The sequence below is a fragment of the Sus scrofa genome, chromosome 9, assembly GCF_000003025.6.
Source record: "Sus scrofa isolate TJ Tabasco breed Duroc chromosome 9, Sscrofa11.1, whole genome shotgun sequence".
NCBI classification, from domain to species: Eukaryota; Metazoa; Chordata; class Mammalia; order Artiodactyla; family Suidae; genus Sus; species Sus scrofa.
In genome coordinates this window covers 44817281-44840055 of record NC_010451.4, presented here as the reverse complement: position 1 = coordinate 44840055, position 22775 = coordinate 44817281, and the positions used below count along the sequence as shown (strand labels likewise).

The 22775-nt window shown below is 50.8% G+C and overlaps 1 protein-coding gene across 1 annotated transcript in view; it reads left to right on the top strand.

The window, feature by feature from the left end:
• The window catches only part of DSCAML1 (DS cell adhesion molecule like 1), a 368115-nt gene that overhangs the window by 313201 nt on the left and 32139 nt on the right, over window positions 1–22775 (top strand). Inside the window, 7 exon segments of the mRNA XM_021062901.1 lie at window positions 431–527; window positions 1100–1228; window positions 8671–8838; window positions 10295–10365; window positions 16145–16385; window positions 19920–20066; window positions 22313–22468. Coding sequence (XP_020918560.1) covers window positions 431–527; window positions 1100–1228; window positions 8671–8838; window positions 10295–10365; window positions 16145–16385; window positions 19920–20066; window positions 22313–22468 — 1009 coding nt within the window.

The window sequence follows — 22775 nt, the reverse complement described above, 5'->3', positions numbered from 1 at the left end:
AGGTAAAGGGGAAGTCTGAGGGCCCCTCCCCCACCCCCCCAAATTATGTCCCCTTTCTTACCTGTTTCCCTTCTTCATCCTTGAACCTCTGCCTTAGAACTTCACTATCTCCTCTCACAACTTCACAGCCTTTAAATGTGTAGAATCCTTAGCCCCTCTGTCCCTCTTGGGGGCCCTCCCTCCACCCTGGGACTCCTCCTCAGCCCCTCCCTCCACCCTGGGACCCCTCAGTGCCTCCTGCCGGGACCCTTGCATTCTTCCATCTTTGAACTTTCTGGGAAGAGGAACCCTTGACAAACCCCCAGTGGGTCCCCTCCCAGAAGAAGGTGGGCTTGCTGATCCCCCACTAGATGGCCCTCCTTCAGCAGACTGGCTCTAAAAACTGTTCTTCCCTCTCTCCCTGCCCTCTGCCCCTGCTGGCCACCTCCAGCTCAAGCCTGCCGACCGTGGGGACTCTGTGTTCTTCAGCTGCCACGCCATCAACTCATATGGGGAGGATCGGGGTCTGATCCAGCTCACCGTGCAAGGTACCTCACCTGCCCCCCCATTCCCAGCTCCTTCTCCTGGGACCCCGAGCTCACTGCCAAGTCCCCTCAAGAGCAAGGATGCCACCCACACCTGGCAGAGGCTCTGAGAAAAAGCTTCCCTCTTCCCTCTCTCCTGCCCAGAGTGGGGACATGGGGTCCTTCCAGGCTCACTGCAGACAGCCAAGTGTGCCATGGCTGAGGTCCTGTAGAGCACGCTGCTGCTCGCAGTAGTGGGGAGCCTGGGTTCATGGCCCAGACCCCGAAGGAGCTGGGGAAAATTGGGAGCTCCGTGTGGAGGGGAAGCAGGTCGTCAGCTCTGAGACCCTCCAAACGGGGTCCAGGAAAAGGGCAAAACAGAGCAGGAACGGAGCAGATCCCATCAGCCTTTCAGCCCTGCTGCCACCCCTAATCCCTGTCCTGCTTTGCCTGAACTCCAGGGCTTCGGGGCCTCTGCGTAGACCACAGGTGACACCGGTCCCCAAGGACAGATCCCTGGTCCTCCGTGGGGGAGGCAGGAGGCCAAGCTCTCTGCTGCCATCCTCACTGCTGCCCCCTTCCCCTATTACCCCCAGAGCCCCCTGACCCCCCAGAGCTGGAGATCAGAGAGGTGAAGGCCCGGAGCATGAACCTACGCTGGACCCAGAGATTCGACGGGAACAGCATCATCACGGGCTTTGACATCGAATACAAGAATAAATCAGGTAGGCAAGGGCTGGGCCCACCGTGGCCCCTTGCACCTCATGCTGGACCGTCCAGCATGTAGGGTCAGGGCTGCCCATCTAAGGCGGACACACAAGCCCCTGTGTCTACCAAAGGGGGGTGGGGCAGATGGAAGAACCCGAAGCTGATGGGGAGGGAGGTCTCAGCCCCTTCTTCCCAAAATTGTCCCTGGGCAGGACCACAAGGTGGTCTGATTTAAAGCAGTTTCTAAATCCCTGAGCCAGGGCTCCGGGCTGTATCTGTGGTGTCAGAGACATGGTGGATTTAACTGCATCAACTAGGCACTCCTAGTTTTGGATGGTGGGGATGCTTGGGAGTCAGAGAGCTGGTCCTTACCGAGAATGGGTCCCTTGGGGATGAGAGTCCCTGGGGAAGCTTAGATCTTAGTCTCCTCCTCCTAGAAGCCCTCCCAGATCCCTTCCTTGAGACTGTAGTTCCTAAGAGGTTGCCCGCCGCCATGAAGCCATGTGGAGCAGAGTAAACAATGGATCCCCAGGTCTCTGGGGAAACAAGGAACCCACAGTCGGGTAGTAGGAATGACAAGAAGAGAACCTTAGAAGGGACAAGAGGAGCGGAATGAACCAAACCAAAAAAAAAAAAAAAAAAAAAAAAAAAGAGCCATAGGTGATCATGTTTGTATTTGCATGACTGTCTCTTAGATGGTACTCGAGAAACGGGTGACAGGGGCTGCCCCTGAGAGTGCCTCTGGGTGACTTCAACGCAGGAGTGAGAGAATGAGAAACATACTTTTCATTTGGGGTCCTTGCATACCTTCAGAATTCAAGACCATAAGCCCATATAAGCATTCCAAAATTATTTTAAAACGCAGAAAAAGAGTCTGGAGAACTCAGTCCTCCCCAGCCCCTCTCCCCCTACCAACTCCAACTCATCTTCCTGGTCTTAGCCTAGATCCAAGGTTTCAGTTCCCTCCGATGCCTTCCAGACCCTTCCTGTGTTCCTTAGCACAGCACACAGTTCTTGGCCGGCTAGCTGTGCTCTCGCCTAGAGTGGCCGAGTCCTAGTCCCTGTTGTTTTGCCAGCACCTGGCATAGCATCCACAGCAATCTCTGAGCTCTCTTCCCCTCTTGAGAAGCCGCTCTGTCCAGGGTACTGGGTTGTTCACCTTTGACACCGGTTTCCACTGGGAGGAGCCTTACAGTCTCCTTGGGGAGAAAAGTCAGCTCACAGCCAGCACCCCAGGGGGCCACTCTCAGTGTAGGAGAAGGGCCACAGAGAGAAGGAGGGGTTGTGCTGACAGGGGTTCTCTGGTCCCTGTGGATGCTGCATTGAGCTGCAAGAAGCTGGAAAGGTAACGGGCTTAGATTCAAAGAAAGGGGCTGGAGCCCCAGCAAGGTGCAGTGCACTCCAAGAGTGGCACATCTGACCCAGGGTTCAGAGATCTAGTTCCTGGGCGGTAAGACTGAAGAGTGCTCTGGGCTCCAGGTTGGGAGGGGACATTTGGGCTAAGCTAACTTCCTTGGGAAAGATACCTGAGAGCCGCTAGTGATGTCTGAGGTTCCAGAGAGAGTCTAAGGCATCATGGCACCTTGCAAAATGTCATCTGGTATCCAGTGAGAGAAGGGGTAGCTAAGAGGTGAGCCAGCAACTGCCGCAGCCCTGCAGCTGGGACAGGTGACCAACAGCAGCCGGGCCTCAGTGGAGGCAGAAGGCACGGAGAGGAAGCCCACTGTGTCCTTCCCACACTTCAGGACTTCCTGAGGCTGGGAACCAGCTGAACAGGTGCGAGATAGAAAGGGATGGGGCTGTACACAGGCCAGCATCTCCCTGCCTGGCTCATATGGCTGGCAGGGCTCTGCTCCTGTTGGGGGCGGGAAGTGGATCCCTGGGTCGTCACTCCCCCACTGCTCCCTGCAACTGCCTTCCTGCCCTCCTCCCCAACATTGCCCCATTGCCCAACCCCCCCTCCACTGACCACCCTTTGTAATGTGTGGAAACCTTTCCTGCGGCACCGATGAGCAGGGCGAAGCTGAGAACATCACACATCTGGACAGCAGTGCAGAAAGAGAGATGGGCAAGGAAGATGCTATTTTCAGAGCTCATCCACATCTTCCCCCAACTCCCTCTGGTGCTCCTGAAAGATGAGGGACTGCCATTCCCCACCCTAGAGCTGGGGTGCAAGGATGGATGGACAGAGTGGAGGGGAGGGTGATGAAAACTCAACTTCAAACTCTCCTATCCACAAGGGCTTTGCACCTGTAAAAAAAATAAATAAATCACAGGATCAAGAGCACGAAGAAGCTGGCTGCTCCTTTCTCCTGTCTGTGGGTGGGGCTGCTCCAGGCCATCCACTCAGATAGGCACCTGTCCTGGTGCTTAGGGAAAGAGTTCCATGGGAACCGCAGTGAGTTACCACTGGACTCAGGCAGAGGCATGAGCACCGACCAGCTTCCTCGTCTGTGAGGTGGAAATAGTAATGCCTACCTTGTGGGATTGTTTTGAGGATTAAAGAGAAAGCATGTAGCACAGGGCTATAGTAAACCTATAATACATGTAAGTTTCTCTCTGCCTTCTAACTCAAATCCTTTATGTGGCAATTGATAGTCCTGTGGGACTTGCAGTCTGAAATATGTATCTGTCAGTAGGCAGCACATACTGAGCGCCAGTAATTTTTTTTGCAGAATCATGCACCAGCCATGTGGCAGGGAGAGAGGGAGAAACAGGAGACAGAGGGTTGCCCTTGGAGCTCACAAGGCAGTTGGAGTGAGAACATACGCTGTGTATATGCATGCACGCACACACACGCACACGCACACATGCAGGCACTTTCAGAACCATTACAAAGCACTATCCAATCACGTATAATACATCACAAACTGAATTACTTGAGACCTGAAAAGGTATCCTAGGGAACGGATGGATAACTCCAAGGAAGGAGGGGCATATATGCGCATGCATGTGTGTGTGTGTGTGTGTGTGTGTGTGTGTGTGTGTGTGTCTAAATAGATCTTCCTGCATGTGGAGTAGTGGAATAAGAACAATTCTCAAAGCAGAAGATTTGGTTTAACCAAGTGTTAGAGCTGTGTGATCAATAGCGAGGTACTTAAAGTCTTTGGGCATCTCTACCTATCAAATGGAAACAATAACGTGTAAGTCAGGTGGTTGCAAGGATTACATGAATGAGATGATTTACATGCACATGCCTAGCACAGAGCCTGGCACAGCCTAACCTCCATGGGTCCCCATTCTGTGCCTCTACTCTCCCTTCCCCTCTTCCTCTTGCCCCAGACCACACCCATGCTGGGTCTGGACCATCTGCTCCCGACCCTTTCTTTTTCACAACTGTGCCTTTGTCAGGCTTTCTGCCATGTTGCTCATCGTGCTAATTTTCCAAGGGAAATTACCAAGTCTGCCCTTTCTAAGCCATCCGCTCATGCTGACTTCTCCTGGCCCCAGGCAGCAGAGTAATAATACATGAATGCTGAATGATAAATAGCACCATCCACTCAAATCTATCAGATGCTGCTGTGCAGATTTAAAAATGCAGACACCATATTTCGCCCCTGTTCCCCAAGCAAGGAGCAGGGATGGGTTCTTTGAGATGGCCCTCCAAGCCCAGAAGGCAGCCTGGTAGTGCGAGCCATCAGCCACCATCCAGTGAACCAGCTTGATGTGGCGTGGCATGCCGTGTGAGCTGGAGTGGGGCTGCGAGAGGGTCTAGTGTTGAGATGTGCAGCACTGTCGTGGTGACCCGGGAAACCTCTTCTCAGGGCTGCGCAGAGACTGCCCTGGTGGGCTCAGAGCTGTGATGCAAGGAGGAAATCAGAGACACAGAACGGATTTGTTTCCCAAGTCCAGGCAGCTAAATGCTCCAGATGTGGCTTTTGTCCAAGCTGCTCTCCCCCTCCACAGTGAATGTGTCTCCTGAAAAACCAAAGGCTCCAGGTCCCCTCCCAGCAAGCAGCCCACAAGTAGAAGGCACTGACATCTCCCCAGCCGCTTCCTTATTTTTTAAGAAGAGTTTTTTTGCATCATAAACCCTTTGATGAAGAAAGGGAGAGAGAGCCCTTAATGAAATATGTTAATCTGGGTAAGCCAGGCTCATATGAAAGGGAATATTAAAAGAGACAATATTCACCAAAGCCAGCTCAGTGCTCTGAGAGCTGAAAAGGAAAAGGAAGAAAATGGGGCCCATGATTTCAGCTATTCAGGTCAGAGAGATGGCAGTGATCAAGTTTGGAAAATCAGCTAGAGACCTCCAGATTTGACTCTGATGCATTAGCCTGGAAAGGGCTGTGGGGAGAGTGCTGTTTTGTGCTAACATCAAAGATGATTTGGGAACACAAGGGCAAATCCATCTGCAAATGACCAGCAAAAGCAGAAAAAAAAGAGGGGGGGGAACCAATCTCTGGGACATCCCCCTAACCTTCCTGTGATTGGCAGCTGAATGAGGCAAGGGAGAGAAAGGCAAGGGATATTTATTGGGACTACAAAACGCAGAGGAATTGCAAGTGCAAAGTCCAGGACAACAAAGTGGTTCTGGTATAAAACCAACAGTAGGTTTTAAGTGCCCAGCCCTTGACAAATGGGAGAGAAAGGGCAAAGTTTTCGAAATGGTTCCTGCCTTTGGGGAACCTTGCATCTCCTCAGGCAGCCGCCCTCTTCATTACACATTATTTTCACCTGAGGGACTCTGAGTGCTGTAGAGTTTAGAGGAGAAGAGTGACACAAGCCAGATGTTGCAGGACTTGGGTCAGGTTAGGAGATTTTGTCCTTAACCCAAGGGCAAGGAAGAACTATTGAAGAGTTTTATGCAAGAGGATGTCAGTATAAGACTTGTGTTTGGGAAGACCAATGTCAAGGCCAAGAAAGAGTGTGTGACCTGTAAGAGGTGCTTAATCGTGTTTGTAGAATGAACGATGGCTCCATGCAGAGGACAGATGGAAGGGGGCTCGCCATGGATTCTGGGAGACTAGCTAGCTAGGATGGTGGTATTTCCCTGGTCTAAATGATGCGTGGCAGTGGTTTGGCCTGGGATGAGGATGGTAATGGAGACAAGTGGAGAGATTCAAGATATACGTGCACACAGAAGCTGTAGGACTTGATGGGGGGGGGTGAAGAAGAACGCGAAGTTTTGGCACACCATGGTAGATGGTGGTGCCATTTCCTGAGGCAGGGAACCAGGAAGGTGATGGATTTACAGAGTCCATGGTCTAAACTCCTGTCTTGAACATGATGAATGTGAGGTGCCTTTGCAATCTCCAAGAGGAGACATTAAGCAAACAATTGGCTGTGTTCAAAGAAGAGATCTGGGCTAGATATGAACCTGTGCATTACCTGTGTGTAGATGGAAATAGAAGTCACAGGTGAGAAAAGTGTATGGAGTGAGGAGAGACTAGGATGGAGCCTTGAAGAACTCAAACCATTAAAGGTAAGGTAAGAAAGATGCATCTACAGAGTGAAGAAATGATGCAAGAGACAAGGAAAATCTAAAGAGCGTTTTACTAGGAAACCCAAGAGGAATGTTTTGGGAAGGGAGAGGTCTAAGTGTTGACCACACCTGAAAGGCCATGTAAGAAATCAGGCTTGATGACATGCGCATCACCTATACCGTGGAGATATGGTCCTGATGCCATAGAAAGGAGTAAGGAGTAAACAGTGTCCAGCACTGCACCTGGCACATCACAGGTGCTTGATAAATATTAGCACCTCTTTTCTTTAGCCCCTAATGTTTCCAGACACATCACGTGGGTCTCTTCCCTCTGCCTGCACACATCAAAAATGAATGCGCTCACTCATGATCGCTGTCCCTCTCCTATAAACATGGGCAAATCAAATATGATGTGTGAGCTGGCACCATCCCCCAGGATGCCACAGAGAGACGTGAACACCTGCCTCTAAGTCGCTAGCCCATTTCTTCCCAAGTCAGATTGGTACCCACAGCAGGTAGGAGCCTGTATATTTGCAATTCTGGCTTAACCTGCCAGCCACAGTGTTTCTAAGGCAGTTGGGGTGTTTTAAAAGACAAGGAGAAAATAATGTTTTTCTGAGCATCCACAGTCTGCCATTTGTGACTTTGGCTCATGAAACCAAAGAATTAAATGCAAAACTGCAGATGGGGAGCTGGGCCATTGCCTTTCACAGATGCCAAGCCTGTGTGGCTAAAAGTGGTGTTTTGAAAAACGTCAAGACCTCAATTAACCAGAACTGGCGGGGGTGATGGATTGTCTCTTCTGGTGAACTGAGTTTCCTGATTTACCAGGCATTAGCTTAAAAGGGGGTGGGGGCTTTCGAAAAATCTTTCCAGAATGTGATAGCTTCCCTCCCTGATTTGGGGATTAAACTGTAGTGAATACAATTTAATCTTTTCTGTTGAGAATTTTTAGGATCCTCTACTGTGGATTTAAAAGACACGGAAAATTAGACTGAATAGCAGCTTTGGGACATGCCCTGGGAAAATTTTTAAGCCCCACTATCAGCTAGTTTCCTTGTGCTTTGCCTTTTTTTTTTTTCTTTCAAAGCAAAGTGCCAATAATGTAACCTGGTTATGAATTCTGGGTTTGGAAAGTCCTAGCCGAGGCATTGCTGTAACTGCAGCCCCTTCCCATTTCTCTCTGGAATCCCCTGGTAGGTACACAGCAAAAATATATTGAATGAATGACTGGGTTCCTCTGGAGATGCAGAGTGTTTACTGTCACAGTATCCCTGAGTGGTATTTAGTATTTTTCACATTCAACGATTTTGCTAAACATTAGCCTTGGGATGGGCTGCCAATCCCCATGGATGAATCGAGAACATGCTCATCCCTTTGTTGGCTTCTAAAGACTCAAGAGAGCATACTCTTGATGATGAGAGAGAGGGTGGGGTTTGGGCTAGGGACTCTGGCACTTGGTTTGTCCCACCCACAGCCTGAGCAACACTCAGGACCACCACCACACAAATGCACAGGAAATATAGAGTGGAACAAGAAAGGAGGAGAAAGGGGATAAGACTTGGCTTCTGGCTTTGCACTGGGATCATGGGTGGATGGGGTGGCTCACAGTTACAGCAGGTCACTGATGTAGTATGAGAGACAAGGAGCAAGGGCACTGCCCAACCAGACCCTCAGGGATAGCAAGAAAACAGTGATCTTGGAGGGGACCTTTGGAAATACCTCAGCTGACCCCCATCTGCGGTTTGAGTTAACTAGCCAGCCCAGGGAAGAGAAGAGTCAAGCTTCCTGACTCTCCAGTCAGTGCATTTGCTGCTCCCATTCCCAGGCATCCCTTGGTCTCTTGAGCTTCATGAAACAGAACCCTTACTCTCTCTGTATAGTCTTGAAGTCCTATGCCCTCTGGCTGTAGTCTGTGTGAACTAGATCTCTTCTGGGCATCAAAGTTGAGATTGGCATGTGCTGATGCTTAAGCCTGGAGGGGGGTCCTGGAGTTTGCCTTGCTGTGGTTAGAAATGAGTGTCCTCTCTCCAGATTCCTGGGACTTTAAGCAATCTACCCGCAACATCTCCCCAACCATCAACCAGGCAAATATCGTGGACTTGCACCCAGCGTCTGTGTACAGCATCCGCATGTACTCCTTCAACAAGATTGGCCGCAGCGAGCCGAGCAAAGAGCTCACCATCAGCACTGAGGAGGCCGGTGAGCACCTCACCCACCCCTGCCCGTGGGCTCAGGGTTCAGGGACATCTGAGGCCCACACTCACCCTGTCCACTGGCAGCAGGCTTGTAATTAGTGTGTGTGTGGCAGGGGGTAGATTCCAAGGTACATGTTTGAGTCAGCCTCTGGATCATTGGAGACCCTGTCTGACCTTTTCCTGAGGGATTCTATAGACAATGCTTTTAGGAGCTGTCCACGGTCCTGCCCCACTCCCCTAGCCCCAGCCTGTCTGCAAAGGACGGATATGCTAGATCTGCAAAAGATGGGGGTACTAGTGCCCTGGATTATTTTCTGTGACTTTTGTCATGGAGTTTTCCTGAAATTTTAAGCAAGGTTTCCCTTGTTGTATTTTATCTGTCATTGCAAAATATAAACTGACGCAAAAAAGTACATATACGTGGAGTTCCCATTGTGGCTCAGTAATAACAAACCTGAGTAGTATCCATTGAGGATGCAGGTTCAATCCCTGGCCTCAATCAGTGGGTTAAGGATTCATTGCCATGAGCTTTGGTGTAGGTCACAGATGCGGCTCAGACCCCACGTTGCTGTGGCCGTGGTGTAGGCCGGCAGCTGCAGCTCCGCTTCGACCCCTAGCCTGGGAATTTCCATATGCTGTGGGTGAGACCCTATAAAGCAAAAAAATAAAAATAAAGAAGTTTAAAAGTACATATACACATGCAGTTTTACAGTTAATAATAAATCAAAAATTAGTATAGCCAACACTCATTATCCCTTACCAGAGGTCCTCCATATGTCCTTTCTCAATCATAACCCCATCCTTCCTCCTAAAGTAAGCATTATCCCAATGCCTTTGCTTTTTTGGTTATACTGTTACCATATGTATATACACATAAACCATACAGTTCAGTTTTGTCTATTTTCCAATAGAATGTATGCATGAAATCATACTTCATATAGTCTCATGTGTCTTCCTTGTTTTGATTGCCATTACTTTTGTGGCTTCATGTCCTTGGTACAACTGTATCATTTGCGTATTTTTATCCCCCCAGGGAGTATAAGCAGTTATAGAATACAGAGTCAGCAGATAGACATACTTCTACCTTTAACAACAGCAAAATGCCAAAATGTCCAAAGTCTTGTACCAACTGGCTCTCCCATGATCAGCATATAGAGTTCCTGCCACTTCATATCTTCACACTTTGTCCTATCAAACTTTAAAAAAAAATGCCAGCCTGCTGGATGTGGAGCAGTATCTCGTAGTCATTGTTTGTTGTATTTTCAGCAAATTATGGAGAATGAAAAGGAGAGTTAAACCCTATGATCGTGTCAAGGGGCTCAAACAAAGGTCCTTTGCTTCTGTAGATGAAGGTTTCCTTTCTCCCCAGCAGTCCTCCAGCTCAAGGATGGGAGTGAGAACATAGGACGCTTCTCTTCCAAGATTTGACTTGTAATGTTGTCTTTCCTCACCCCCTCCAGCTCCTGATGGGCCCCCCATGGATGTAACCTTGCAGCCAGTGACTTCACAGAGCATCCAAGTGACATGGAAGGTAAGTGAAGTCCTGTCTCCTCAATCTATGAGTGAAGCCCCAACAGACTTGCTAAATCCCGTTTATTGCTAAATCCATTAAGGTTCAAGGGTTGAAAAGAGAGAAGGATAAAGGGGCAGGTCTGACCACCAACCCCACTCCCTTCTCCACACTGGCTCTCTGTGGGGTGAGATGGAGAGTTTGGCCGTGTCAGGGAGGGAAGATGGTTCTCTCACCATGGTAGCCTATCCTAAAAACTCTGTATGTTTAGGTCTGCAGTTGGAATTGATTTTGTACAAATTTCCAAGGGGCCCTGTGGATGACAGGAGATGGAAGTGTAGGGTCTTACCCTTGTCTTAGCCTTGTGGCTAGAGCTGGGAGGTAGGCTGAAGCCATCCCCTATATTCTCACAATGAAACCTTAAACAGGGACCTTGATCTTTTCAGATCTCTATTTCCTCCCCTATAAAATCAGGATGGAAAAATAACTGCCCTCCCCAGCTCTAAGGGAGGGAAGTTATAGAGAAAACAAACCAGTATATGTTGTAGCAATTTCTAAGAGGAAGAAACGTGTAAATCTAGAGGATATCTGAAGACTCCATCACAGCTGGGCAGAGGAGCATATCAGAATACCCATGAGCAGGACCAAGAAATGCTTTCCTGGGTAGCTCTGACGTCATCACCACACCCCTACCATGGGTGCATAGGGCTGCCCATCCTGATGGCTTTCTGTTACACTGCATTCCAGTGTCTGAGTATTTTCTTTCTAACTTATCTGATGCTCTGTTCCCGTGGAGTGGACAGAGATGCAAGGTGACTTCCATGGCCATTCAAGTTGTGACAGCGCACATGGTCTGGAGCCCCCATTCAGTCTCCCCACCAGAGCCCACTGCATTGAGTTCATGCTCTTCTTCTTGGAGCTCTCCCATCTCAACAGTGTAGCTTGGTGGGCAGGAGGCTGGGGGTGGTTTTCCTCATCTACATCTGGAATCAAAGTCCAAGGTCATTTTCTTTTTTTCCCCCTTTTTTCTTTTTTTCTTTTTAGGGCCATACTCAAGGCCTATGGAAGTTCCGAAGTTAGGGGTCATATCGGAGCTACAGCTGCTGGCCTACACCACGGCCACAGCAATGTCAGATCCGAACCACATCTGTGATCTACACCTCAGCTCACAGCAATGCTGGATCCTTAACCCACTGAGTGAGGCCAGAGATTTAACCTGCGTCCTCATGGATACTAGTCGGGTTCATTTCCACTGAGTCACAACAGGAACTCCCAAGGTCATTTTCTGACTTTAACTCCTGGTGGGGAAATGTCTAGGTCTTTAGTCCTCCTTCTGGGCCCTTCAAAAATGGAGACTCAAGAATGGGAGAGATTCAGAAAGGTCCAGTAGTAGTTTTCCTAAAAAAGACTAATGCATGGGCACATAAATACACACACACACGCACACACATGCACACACAAGCATGCACACAGCTGCAGAACCTGGTTCCTTCCCTCTGTAGAGAAATGACCAGGACAGAAGTGGAACAGAGGCTGGACAGTTGGTACTAGCCCTCCTAGTAGATGCTGTGGAACCATGGTTCCCTCCAGATTGAGATCTGGCCCCAGAACTTTGCTCAGAAACTGAAGGTGAAGCCTGGTGTCTGGTCCAATTCCCAAGTCTTGTCTGCATCCTGGCTGCAGATGCATTTCCTAGGAATATTCCAAGGAAGCCTGGAGGTGGGGGCGGGGATGAGTAAGTATGTAAAATCTGAGACATTTGGCTACAAAGCTCCAACTTGGAGGTCGATAAAAATTTAGAATCAGATTTATTTCTCCAAAGTCTCATAATGAAAAATAAAATTGATTAGAAAGTTAGAACTTCAGAATGAACCAGCCCATCAATAAATTTGGGGCTGACTTCTCAGGGGATTTTTTTTTTAACACCACGAAACAGATTAATGAAAAATAAAGATTCACTTGAAAGATAAGTCACTTCATTTTAAGACTCTTTCCACGAGATGGATCACCACTGCTTTATGACATAAATTTGCAATCAGGCCTATCGATTTCTTAATGCTTCAGAGAAATATTGTTAAGATTGATTTAAATCTTGAGTGTGCCTCTTGTGGGGGGGCAATAGTAGAGGAGAGGAGAGAGAAGGGGAGGGAGAGAGAGAGAGAGGGAGGGATGGAAGGAAGGAAGATCTGTCAAGATTTATATAAATATGTGAATATCTATATGCAGGTAGCAGAATATGCCTGAGTGCCTATCCAAGGCCTCTGCTAGTATACATTGACATGAGGGAAGATGGTGTGGTACTGTGTATATCATGCACATACAAGTGTGTATCACAGTATGGGCAGCTCCTGGGTATGTAGGCGCATGTGTCATTGTGTAACAATGTGTGTGTGTGTGTGTGTGTGTGTGTGTGTGTGGTGTGTGTATATATATATATATATATCGGTGTGTTTCAATATAGTCAAGAATGTGTTATATGAGAGTATATGTCAATGTCCAGGGCATCCTGAAGCTATGTTTGTATCTATGACAGATGTCTGCCTGAATGTGCGAGTGTGCACGTACAAGACGCAAATCTAGAAATTTCGCCTACTAACAAACCAGCAAACAGGACTGCCCAAATGCAGAGAGAAACATTATTTGGGCATTAACAACAAGTCAAGTCAATTAAATACACCTAGTTAGTGAGTTCGGAACAATTATGTTAAATTAAAAACTTCACTTTATTGAGTTAACAGTGAGCTTAAAAATGTAGTTCATTTAAAACATTCATTGGATTTTAAAAATAGGCTGTTTTACTAACTTAATTGTTTTTGATCACACTGTTTTTTAGTGCAATAAAAGGTGGGCTTTTAAATTAACTTCATGGTCTTTAACACCGTGATTCAAGCTGTTTTTATATGTACCGGGATGTGTATTCTCTCTCAGTATATAGATGGGCGGGGCCCCTTATTAAAGGAGCCACTTTGTATTTGTGGGTCTAAGTGTCTCTGGCCATGGGTAGGTGTAGATTGTGATGTTTGTTTTTATGGGTCTGATGTGTATGTTCATGGTTCTGGATATGAGGGGATATATGGAGAGCGTGTGTGTGTGTGTGTTTGTGTGTGTGTGTGAGTGATTGTGTATGAGAATGCCTGTGTCGCTGAATGTTTGCCTCCTGATGTTTTCTCTCTCAGGACACGTGTACATGTGGCTGGTTGTGTAGCGGGTTCAAGCTGGGGGTGAGAGGATGCTTCCCACCCCTAGATTGATGCCAGTGGAGTCCTCTCCCTTTGCCTAGCCAGCTGGGATCAGCCCTTCATTCAGGCCGGACCAGGCAGAGCTCCGAGGCGCCCCCTTCTCACCTGCGTGTCCTGGCCCATCTCTGTTCCTCCATCCATGAGCTGACTTCAGGCCTTGGCTGTCCAACACCCCAGCTGCTGGCTAGGCCATCGAGGGCAATCCAGCTCCAAGAGTGGCTGGGCCCACATCAAAGTCAAGAACTCTTTTCTTTTTTTTAATTTGTAGTAAAATATACATGCTATCTTATTTACATAAAGCTTATGATTTTAACCGTGATCATGTGTAGAGTTCAGTGGCACTAAGTACATTTACAAGTTTAGCAACTCTGGAGTTCCCACTGTGGCTCAGTGGGTTAAGAACCTGACATAGTGTCCGTGAGGGTGAGAGTTCCATCCCCAGCCTCCCTCAGTGGATTAAGGATCTGGCGTTGCCACAAGCCGTGGCGGAGGTCACAGACATGGCTTAGAATTGGTACTGCCATGGATGTGATGTAGGCTGGCAGCTACAACCCCAATTTGACCCCTAGCCCAAGAACTTCCATATGCTGCAGGTGTGGCCCTAAAAAGAAAAAGAAAAAAAGATGTTTAGCCACCATCACCACTGTCCATCTCCAGAACTTGTTCATGATCTGAACAGAAACCCTGTGCCCATTAAACACAAACTCCTACCCACCCATCCCCAGCCCCCAGTAACCTCTATTCTACTTTCTGAGTGTATAATGTATAGAGTCTATTCTATTCATGTATTGTAGGTACCTCAGAGAAGCATCAGATAATATTTATCCTTTTGTGTCTGGCTTATTTCACGTAGCACAGTATTTTCAAGGTTCATCTATGCTGTAGCAAGTATGAGAATTTCCTTCCTTTTTAAGACTGTATAATATTCTGTTGTATGTACAGACCACATTCTGTTTACCCATACGCACTTGGGTTGCGCCCCCATTTTAGCTATTGTGAATAACGCAGATACCTGTTTGAGTCTCTGTTTTCAATTTTTTTTTTTTTTTTGGCCTTCAGTTATTTTGGGGTATATACCAGAGATGGAATTGCTGGATCATAGAGTATTTCTGTGTTTAAATTTTTGAGGAACTACCAAACTGCCTTCCACAGTGGCTATACCATTTTACGTTCCCACCAGCAAGGCCTAGGGGTTCCAATTTCCCACATCCTCACCAACACTTGTTAGTTTTCATGTTTTGATAACTATCCTCCTGGGTGTGAAGTGGTATCTTGGGACTCTCTCAATTTTTTTTTTTTTGTCTTTTTGTCTTTTTGCCATTTCTTGGGCCGTTCCCAAGGCATATGGAGGTTCCCAGGCTAGGGGTCTAATCGGAGCATAGCCACTGGCCTACACTACAGCCACAGCAATGCCAGATCCGCATCTGCAACCTACACCACAGCTCACAGCAACGCTAGATCCTTAACCCACTGAGCAAGGCCAGGGATCCAACCCACAACCTCATGGTTCCTCATCGGACTCGTTAACCACTGAGCCACGAGGGGAACTCCGGGACTCTCTCTTTTTATTGAAACTAATTACTTACCTCCCTCTCCACCTGGTTACAGTTTGTTTGCTGTTGCGTTTCTCCTAGGCCCTTGGGCCCATGCCAAATCATATCCCAATTTGTTGATTCATTCATTTATTCAACAAGTGGTATTGAGGCCCTGCTACATGCCAGGCACCATTCTAGATGAGAACACAGCAGTAAACAAAACAGGCCACACTCTCATCCTCATGGCACTTAAACCCTGTTGGGGACAGATAGTCACAGACATAAGTAAACTATGTAGAATATCAGATGCTACTAGTGCCATGGAGAAAAATAAAGCCAGGAGGAAATGTAAGGAAGAGTAGACTGGGGTCAGAGAGCAATCTTACATCAAGAGCTTAAGTTAAGGCCTCATTAAGAAGGGGGCGGTTCAGCAGTGCCTGTGGTGGCACAGTGGAAACGAATCTGACTGGGATCCATGAGGACACAGGTTTGCTCCCTGGCCTCATTCGGTGGGTTAAGGATCTGGCGTTGCCCTAAGCTGTGGTGTAGGTTGCAGACGTGGCTTGGATCTGGCGTGGATGTGGCTGTGGCTGGCAGCTACAGCTCTGATTGGACCCCTAGCCTGGGAACCTCCATATGTCATGGGTGCGGCCCTAAACAAAATAAAATAAAAAAGAAAGGGGCAGTTCCTCAAGGATGCCACAATGGCGAGGAGGCAAGCCACATGGATATCCGAGGAAAGAGTGTTCCCCTGGATGGGAATGTGTCTGGTGTCAACAGCAGAGAGGTGTGTGTGAGAGATAGGGAACATGGGGAGAGGAGACAGGTCCAAGAGGCATGGGGGCGGGGGTCAGCTCATGTAGGGTTTTTGAGCCCCCCTAAGGACTTTGGCCTTGACTGAGTGAGATGGGAGCCTTTGAAGGCTTGGAAGCAAAGGATTGACATGAGCTGGCTTTGGTTTTAAGAGCATCTTCTCAGAATGTCACTGTGTCTTTGTCTCCTCCCCACCCCACTCCATGCTCACAGGCACCCAAGAAGGAGCTGCAGAATGGTGTCATCCGGGGCTATCAGATCGGCTACCGAGAGAATAGCCCTGGCAGCAATGGGCAGTACAGCATCGTGGAGATGAAGGCCACTGGGGACAGTGAGGTCTACACCCTGGACAACCTCAAGAAGTTTGCACAGTATGGGGTGGTGGTCCAGGCCTTCAATCGGGCTGGCACAGGGCCCTCATCCAGCGAAATCAATGCCACCACCCTGGAGGATGGTGAGGGCACCAGTAGAGGGTAGAGGGGACAGGTCTCAGCTGTGGGCAGAGCCAGGGCTGTCAGGAAGGGCTTGGGGTCCCTCGGTTCTCCTGAGCCCCATCATAGTCCTGTGGTGCCTGGGTCCCTCCACCTCCTCTCTCCCATTAGGCTCCTCAAGGGCTGTTTGGTCCATTGAGCGCTGGGAGCCTCTCCATCCACTGGCTGGCTCTGTAGCCATCACTTGCTGAGGATCTGCCCATCAGCCTATTCATCTATTGGCCTATCTGTCTGTGCCCCATCTGACTCTCCATCCCTGTTCCTCCCTCTGCCTTTGCCTCCCCCGACTCATTTCTGTCCCCAAGGGCTTCCCTCTACATGCTGCCTCCTGTTTCTCCTCCTTTATAGCCTCCAGGTTATAAAAGGAGCAAAAGCCAAGTTACCTTTGAATTCTAGGCTGGAACCTGCCCACCGTCTGTTCTAGGGACCTGAGATGAGACTGTGGAGTTAAGAAATCCCAAGATCCATGTACAGAAGATTTAGAGCCCATTTTTAAATTTATTTAATTTTTTTTAGGGCCACACCCACAGCATATGGAAGTTCCAGGCTAGGGATTGAATCAGAGCTGTAGCTGTTGGCCTACGCCACAGCCACAGCAATGCTGGATTGTAGCCGCATCTGCAACCTACACCATCCCTAACCTACTGGGCGAGGCCAGGGATCGAACCCACATCCTCATGGGTCCTAGTCAGGATCATTACTGCTGAGCCACAAGTTTTAATTGTGGGAGCAATTAGAGCACAGTTTTTAAAACTGAATTCTTTGAGGACTGGAGAGGACTTCAACTCTGATGAGTGAGTTAGGGGCCAGTTCCTCAGGAGGAGAGGGGTAGGAGGCCACAAGAGCATGCCTGCCCTCCAAGCACAGAGGAGAGCCAGCTGGTACCCAAGCCTGTGGCAGGAATGGAGGGGAGATGTGACCTTGATGCCCTCCAGAGGTGGGGCCAGGGTGGTCACAGCCCCCCAAGGAGCAGATAAGGAAGAAACAGAGCATGCTCCAAGCTTCCTTCTTGATGCCCCCGCCCAAAACCAGGATGCAAAATTAAAACCCGTCACTGAGTCTGAGCCTACCCCCAGCAGAGGGAGGGAACTAAGTGCCCAGTAACATAATGCCATCACCCTGGGCCATGAGAATACCCAGCATTCCACCATTAGAGAGTCATTCCTTTTGTTAAGCAATGCCCTCTCCCTACTTCATTCTCTCTGAATATGCAAACATCCTGAGGGAAAGGGACACATCAGGTCAGAACTACCTGAGAGTAGATTAGCTCGTACCAGTGGTTCTTAACTTTGGCTACAAATTGGAATTATCTGGGGAGCTTTAAAAATCCTGATGTCTGGCTTCATCTCCAGAGATTCCCATTTAATTGCTCTGGGGGCACAACGCTGGCTTTGAGAAGGAGCAGACATCATAGCCCCAGAGCACTGGGCCCCCGGGAAAAAGGGAGAACACAGAAAGAGGGAAGGGTGCCCAGAACACAGGAAGGTGCAGAGAAGTACCCGAGCTGCACTCTGCCAGCTCCCTCACCCCTCAACCATCCCTCACCCTCCCCGGTCCCCAAAGCCCCCTCCCCTCCGTGATGCTGGCCACGAGCCTGGCTGGAGAGAGGAAGATCAGCTTGTCACCTCTCAGCACCAGCGGTACCAATCCCAGGCAGTGCCCTGACACAGTGGTTCTCAAACCTGAGCGCTTATCAGAGGGCTATAAACAGATTGCTGGGCCCTCCCTGAGAGTTCTGCTTTAGCAGGTCTAGGGTGGGGGCCCAAACTGTGCATTTTCTAATAAATTCCCAACTGATGCTGATGTTGCTGGTGCAAGGAGCACCTGTGAGAACCACAGCGCTAACAGCCAGGCCATTACCCATAAAAGGCGCCAGGGCTCACGGAGGTTAAGAACCTGGCCAGAACTGCCCATCTAATGAAGAAGCGTCCAGGTCAAAATCGCAGCCTGACCCTGAATCCTATAGTCTTTCTGCTTCTCGCTGTTGTTATCCTCTTGGTTGGGAGCAAGGCCGGAGGCAGGGACAAGTGACGTGGACGCAGGATGCTGGGGAAGGCGTGTCTGAGGAACGGCTGCCCAAGCCCACACCAAACACTAAACTCCATCCACCAGGGCCATCCCAGGAAACAGCCAGGCCAGGCCTGCCTTGCTTTGGGGGCCACGGGGTGGGGAGGGGGCTGAAATTACCAAGAGGGAGAGATCAGCATGGGCTGTGGAGTCATTTTCCAAACAAAGGAGGGGGATGGGGGGAGAAAGTTTCCAGCAGCATTTGCTCAGCAGTTTTTCATACTTAATTAAGGCCCTCGTTAGCCTGTCAGCTCCTGATCGTTTCCTGGCAATATTAGCACTCCTCCTGGGGTATTCAAGGGCCCCTGCTTTAGCAATAGTGTCTTTTCCATAATTATATTACCTTCATTTTATTCGAACGGGCGATCTGTATTAGTTTATTACACTGGGTCCCTAATTACATGGTGCTTATATTTTTACACCTAAGTAATATGAAACAATAATCATTCTCAAAGAGGATCGTTAGGATGATGTATTATCATTTAAATGCTCATAAAAATTAGAGTTGCCTCTTGTGGGGCAACGGGATCTAATTGCCTTCCATCCAGCCTACACCTCCTTCCTCCCACCCAGAGCAGAGCGGACATGGCCCTTCCCTTTGCCCCTGGCTCCTTGGAAGCCAGTGCAAGTGCCACCAAAGTTGTCCCTAGCCAAGGTGGCTCCTTGGGGCCTGATGTCGCTACAGGAGACTCATCTCAGAAAGGATGAGCTGCAGCAAGGCCACCCCCAGGGGGTGGGACTTAGGTTAGGCTCAAAGGTAGCTCTCAGATGGAGAGGGTTAAAGGCAGGACAGACCACCCAAGTTGGTCTCAGAGAGTGTTTTCCCATCACCTGCGCATGTTGGTGTGTTTGGGAACAGGGACAAGGGATAAAGATGTAATGACCCTAGAGGTCCTGAAGATGTCTGCGGAACCTTATCCCCTGCCCCAGGGTGGTTTGACATTCTTCATTTCCTTCCCTTCAGCTTGGCATAAGGATACAAGGGTCTCTAGAGCCAGGCCAGGGTGCAGATCCGCTGCTCAGGTGACACAGAGAATCAGATAAGAGCATTAATGACAAATGCCTCAGGGCTGGCTTGGTCTTCCAGGTTCTGAATGTACAGCCGAAGTGGACTCCCTGGGCAGTGCCTGCTGGTAAATCCCAGGGGCTCATGCCCAGAGTTCCCCAGCATTTACCCAGATCCAGAAATGTGCCACCCAGAGCCCTGGAACCAAGTTGGAAAGATCTCTATTCACCCAAATCTCCAGGGAAGGAGACTTGGTTCCCTTCCCGGCCACCAGCCCAGACTCTCAAGACTCATTGGGTCAGAAGGGCCTCCCGCTTGTCTAACCCAAAGTTCCCCGAGCTGGGCAGCAAGGCCTCATCTGGATGTGAACGTTGTCCTGTCCCCCCTGACCGGGCCCTTCTGTTCCCCCCCCCCCCCCCTGCAGTGCCCAGTCAGCCCCCCGAGAATGTCCGGGCCCTGTCCATCACTTCCGACGTGGCCGTCATCTCCTGGTCGGAGCCCCCACGCAGCACCCTCAATGGCGTCCTCAAAGGCTATCGCGTCATCTTCTGGTCACTCTACGTTGATGGCGGTGAGTCTGCTGGGAATGTAATTGGCTCGCAGGGTGAGAGATGCGGGGTCGGTGCAGGTGCAGGTCCACACTCTGTGGGGGCTCAGCATCTTCCTATGGGATGTCAAGTGGAAGTCCAGCCCCTCCTCCGTCCTTGTCATTCTGGGCCAGAGCCAGGGTCCTGGGGGGGCAGGGGTGGAGAGGGACCCAGCTGCTCTTGAACAGTAGCATGTTGGGCAATGACTTGAGGGGTGACAGGCACATTTGCTCTTCCGATGGAATGTGTTGATATCAGCACTTCGTGGCCATGTCGGTCAGGGTCCCAAACTCGAGTGGGGCAGTGGAGGAGACTCGAAGGAAGGTGCTGCCTTCCGGGGGGTCTGAGGGAGAACAGGGCACCTGGGCCTAGTGCCAGCAGGAAGCCATCCCCGCCTAGACCTGAAAGGGCAAGAGGAAGAAGCAGGGCCTCCAGAACCTCGGGAGGGTGGCTCCTCTGCCAGACAGTGAGGTGTGTGGTCTGTGCAGAGAGCCACCCGGACCTGGAGAAGGGCAGAGAAGAGCGTGCAGTGCCAGGGGTAGAAATGGCAGGAGGAGAAAAACCAAAACAATGGCCCAAACTTTTGGGTGCCTTCCTTCCCCTGGGCTGTGCCAGTCCACACTGGCTGTGCAGCCCCTCAAACACACCAAGCCCCTGCCCACTGAGTGACAGAGACTTTGCAGTGACCAGGAGGCCTGCAGTCACGCAAACTAGAGGCGCAGCATCCCAGACCATGGCAGTGACATAGCCTTCCTGACCTGAGCCTTCTGCCACTGGCCCCCTGCCCGCCCCCAGGACCGGGGACTCAGCTCAGAGTCATCCCCCCAGCGCAGCTGCCCTCCCCTCCCCCACCTGGATTCTCCTCTGCTCAGAAGCACTGCCGACAGGAGTTGTCTCTTCCTGCCTGGCCTCCACCATCTCCACCAAAAGCACGGAGGCCTGAAGGTCTCCCGCAGCCCTAGTGAGGTGGCCACACACATCTATACTGAGCCACGAACAGGGTGGGCCCTCTTTCCAGAACTTGCCTCCTTTTTTCTAAATCCTGTGGGTCTAGCTCAGCCCCTGCAGGAGGAAGGCATCCGTCTCTCTGGTCCCCAGTGGCCCCTAGATTGTTGGCCACATGGTCCTCTTCCTGGGTCTTTCTCTGGCTCTGGTCCTGGACAGGTCCACCCTGGATTCTGACCTCCTGGAAAAGGAAGGTCTCGCTGCTCAGGCCTCTGACATTGCTGCATGCTGACTTGTCCCCTCAGGCTGCGCCTGGCATCCTCACCCTCTGGATCCTGGTAGACTGCAGCCTGCCCCTGGCCAGGCCCTCTGCCCAACTTTCACCTGTGCAGGGTCCCTGGCAACGTACCGGGGCGGGTTTGCGGGCACTGTTTTCTACAAGGCCTGTCCTCGGCCGGTGTTCGGGGCGCTTTCTGAAAATGCGGTAGCCCCAAGGGGAGGGCTGTCGGCCCAGGAGCCTGTCTCTTTCCTCCTTAGGACCCCAGCCATCCCATGGGACCGTCCCCCTGAGCTCTCCTTCAGAGTCTAGAGCCAGGAAGATAGGTTCTCACTGAGGCTGAGGAAGGCCTGGCCCTTCCTGACTGCAGCTCCACCAGCCTCACCCACGTTCTCAGTGCAGGGCGGGTATCCTCGAGGGTGGGGGGAAGGTCCCGGTGACTTAGCCCCTTATCCTCTCGAGAGTTTAAGGCGCTGGCTCGGGAGGAGTCAGGTGCAGGGAGGCAGCCTCAGCCTGTCATCCCCCCAAGGACCCACCGCCGACGGAGAGCCCAGAGCCCAAGAAGGCTCCGGGCAGCCCAGAGGAATGGCTGTCAGCCAGCTGCCTGGCCCCGGGCTCCCCTCTGGGTTCAAGTCACTTTTGGGGTCCCTCACATGGAGAGAGGATCAAGGCGAGGAGAGGGAAGTGTTGCTTAGAGAGATGGAAGAGTTCTAACCGGAGAGTATTAAGTTGAATTCGGTGCGAGGTGGATGGAGGGGGTTGCTGAGGCCAGGCTGGCATGCGCTTGGGTGGGCCAGCTGGGGAGAGATGTGGCCTGGGAGCAGTGCCCCAGATCTGCCCCCGTGTACCTCAAGGTAGAGGGCTCCCCTAGTCGCCACCACCACGGAGTCAAGGTCTGAGCCCAGTGGAGCAGGCCTGTCCGGAGCCCAGGCTGGCAGAGGGGCAGTGGCAAGGGGACCAAGGCGTGGCCAGCCTGGGCGGCACTCAGAGGCTGCTTGTGTCCGGCAGAGTGGGGCGAGATGCAGAATATCACCACCACGCGGGAGCGGGTGGAGCTGCGAGGCATGGAGAAGTTCACCAACTACAGCGTGCAGGTGCTGGCCTACACGCAGGCCGGGGACGGCGTGCGCAGCAGTGTGCTCTACATCCAGACCAAGGAGGATGGTGAGTGTGCTCCTCCAGCCCAGCCTGGCACGGGGCAGGCTCCCAGAGCCTGCTGCAGAGCGCTGCCCTCGAGCCACCCCACTGCTCATCCCACCCGAGGAGAAGGGTGCAAGCAGGGCACCATCTTTCTCCCGTCCCTTTGATTTGCTGGAGGGTGACTTGGTGGGCGCTGGGGCCCTGCTGCGGGAGAAAGAGCTTCCCGTACTAGGTAGGGAGCCAGAGAGTCTCCTCCACCCCCACCCCACCCAGAGCATCTTTTCATGACCTCTGCTCCCCTGCAGGGTTTGGCCTGATTTCCTCTGGATAC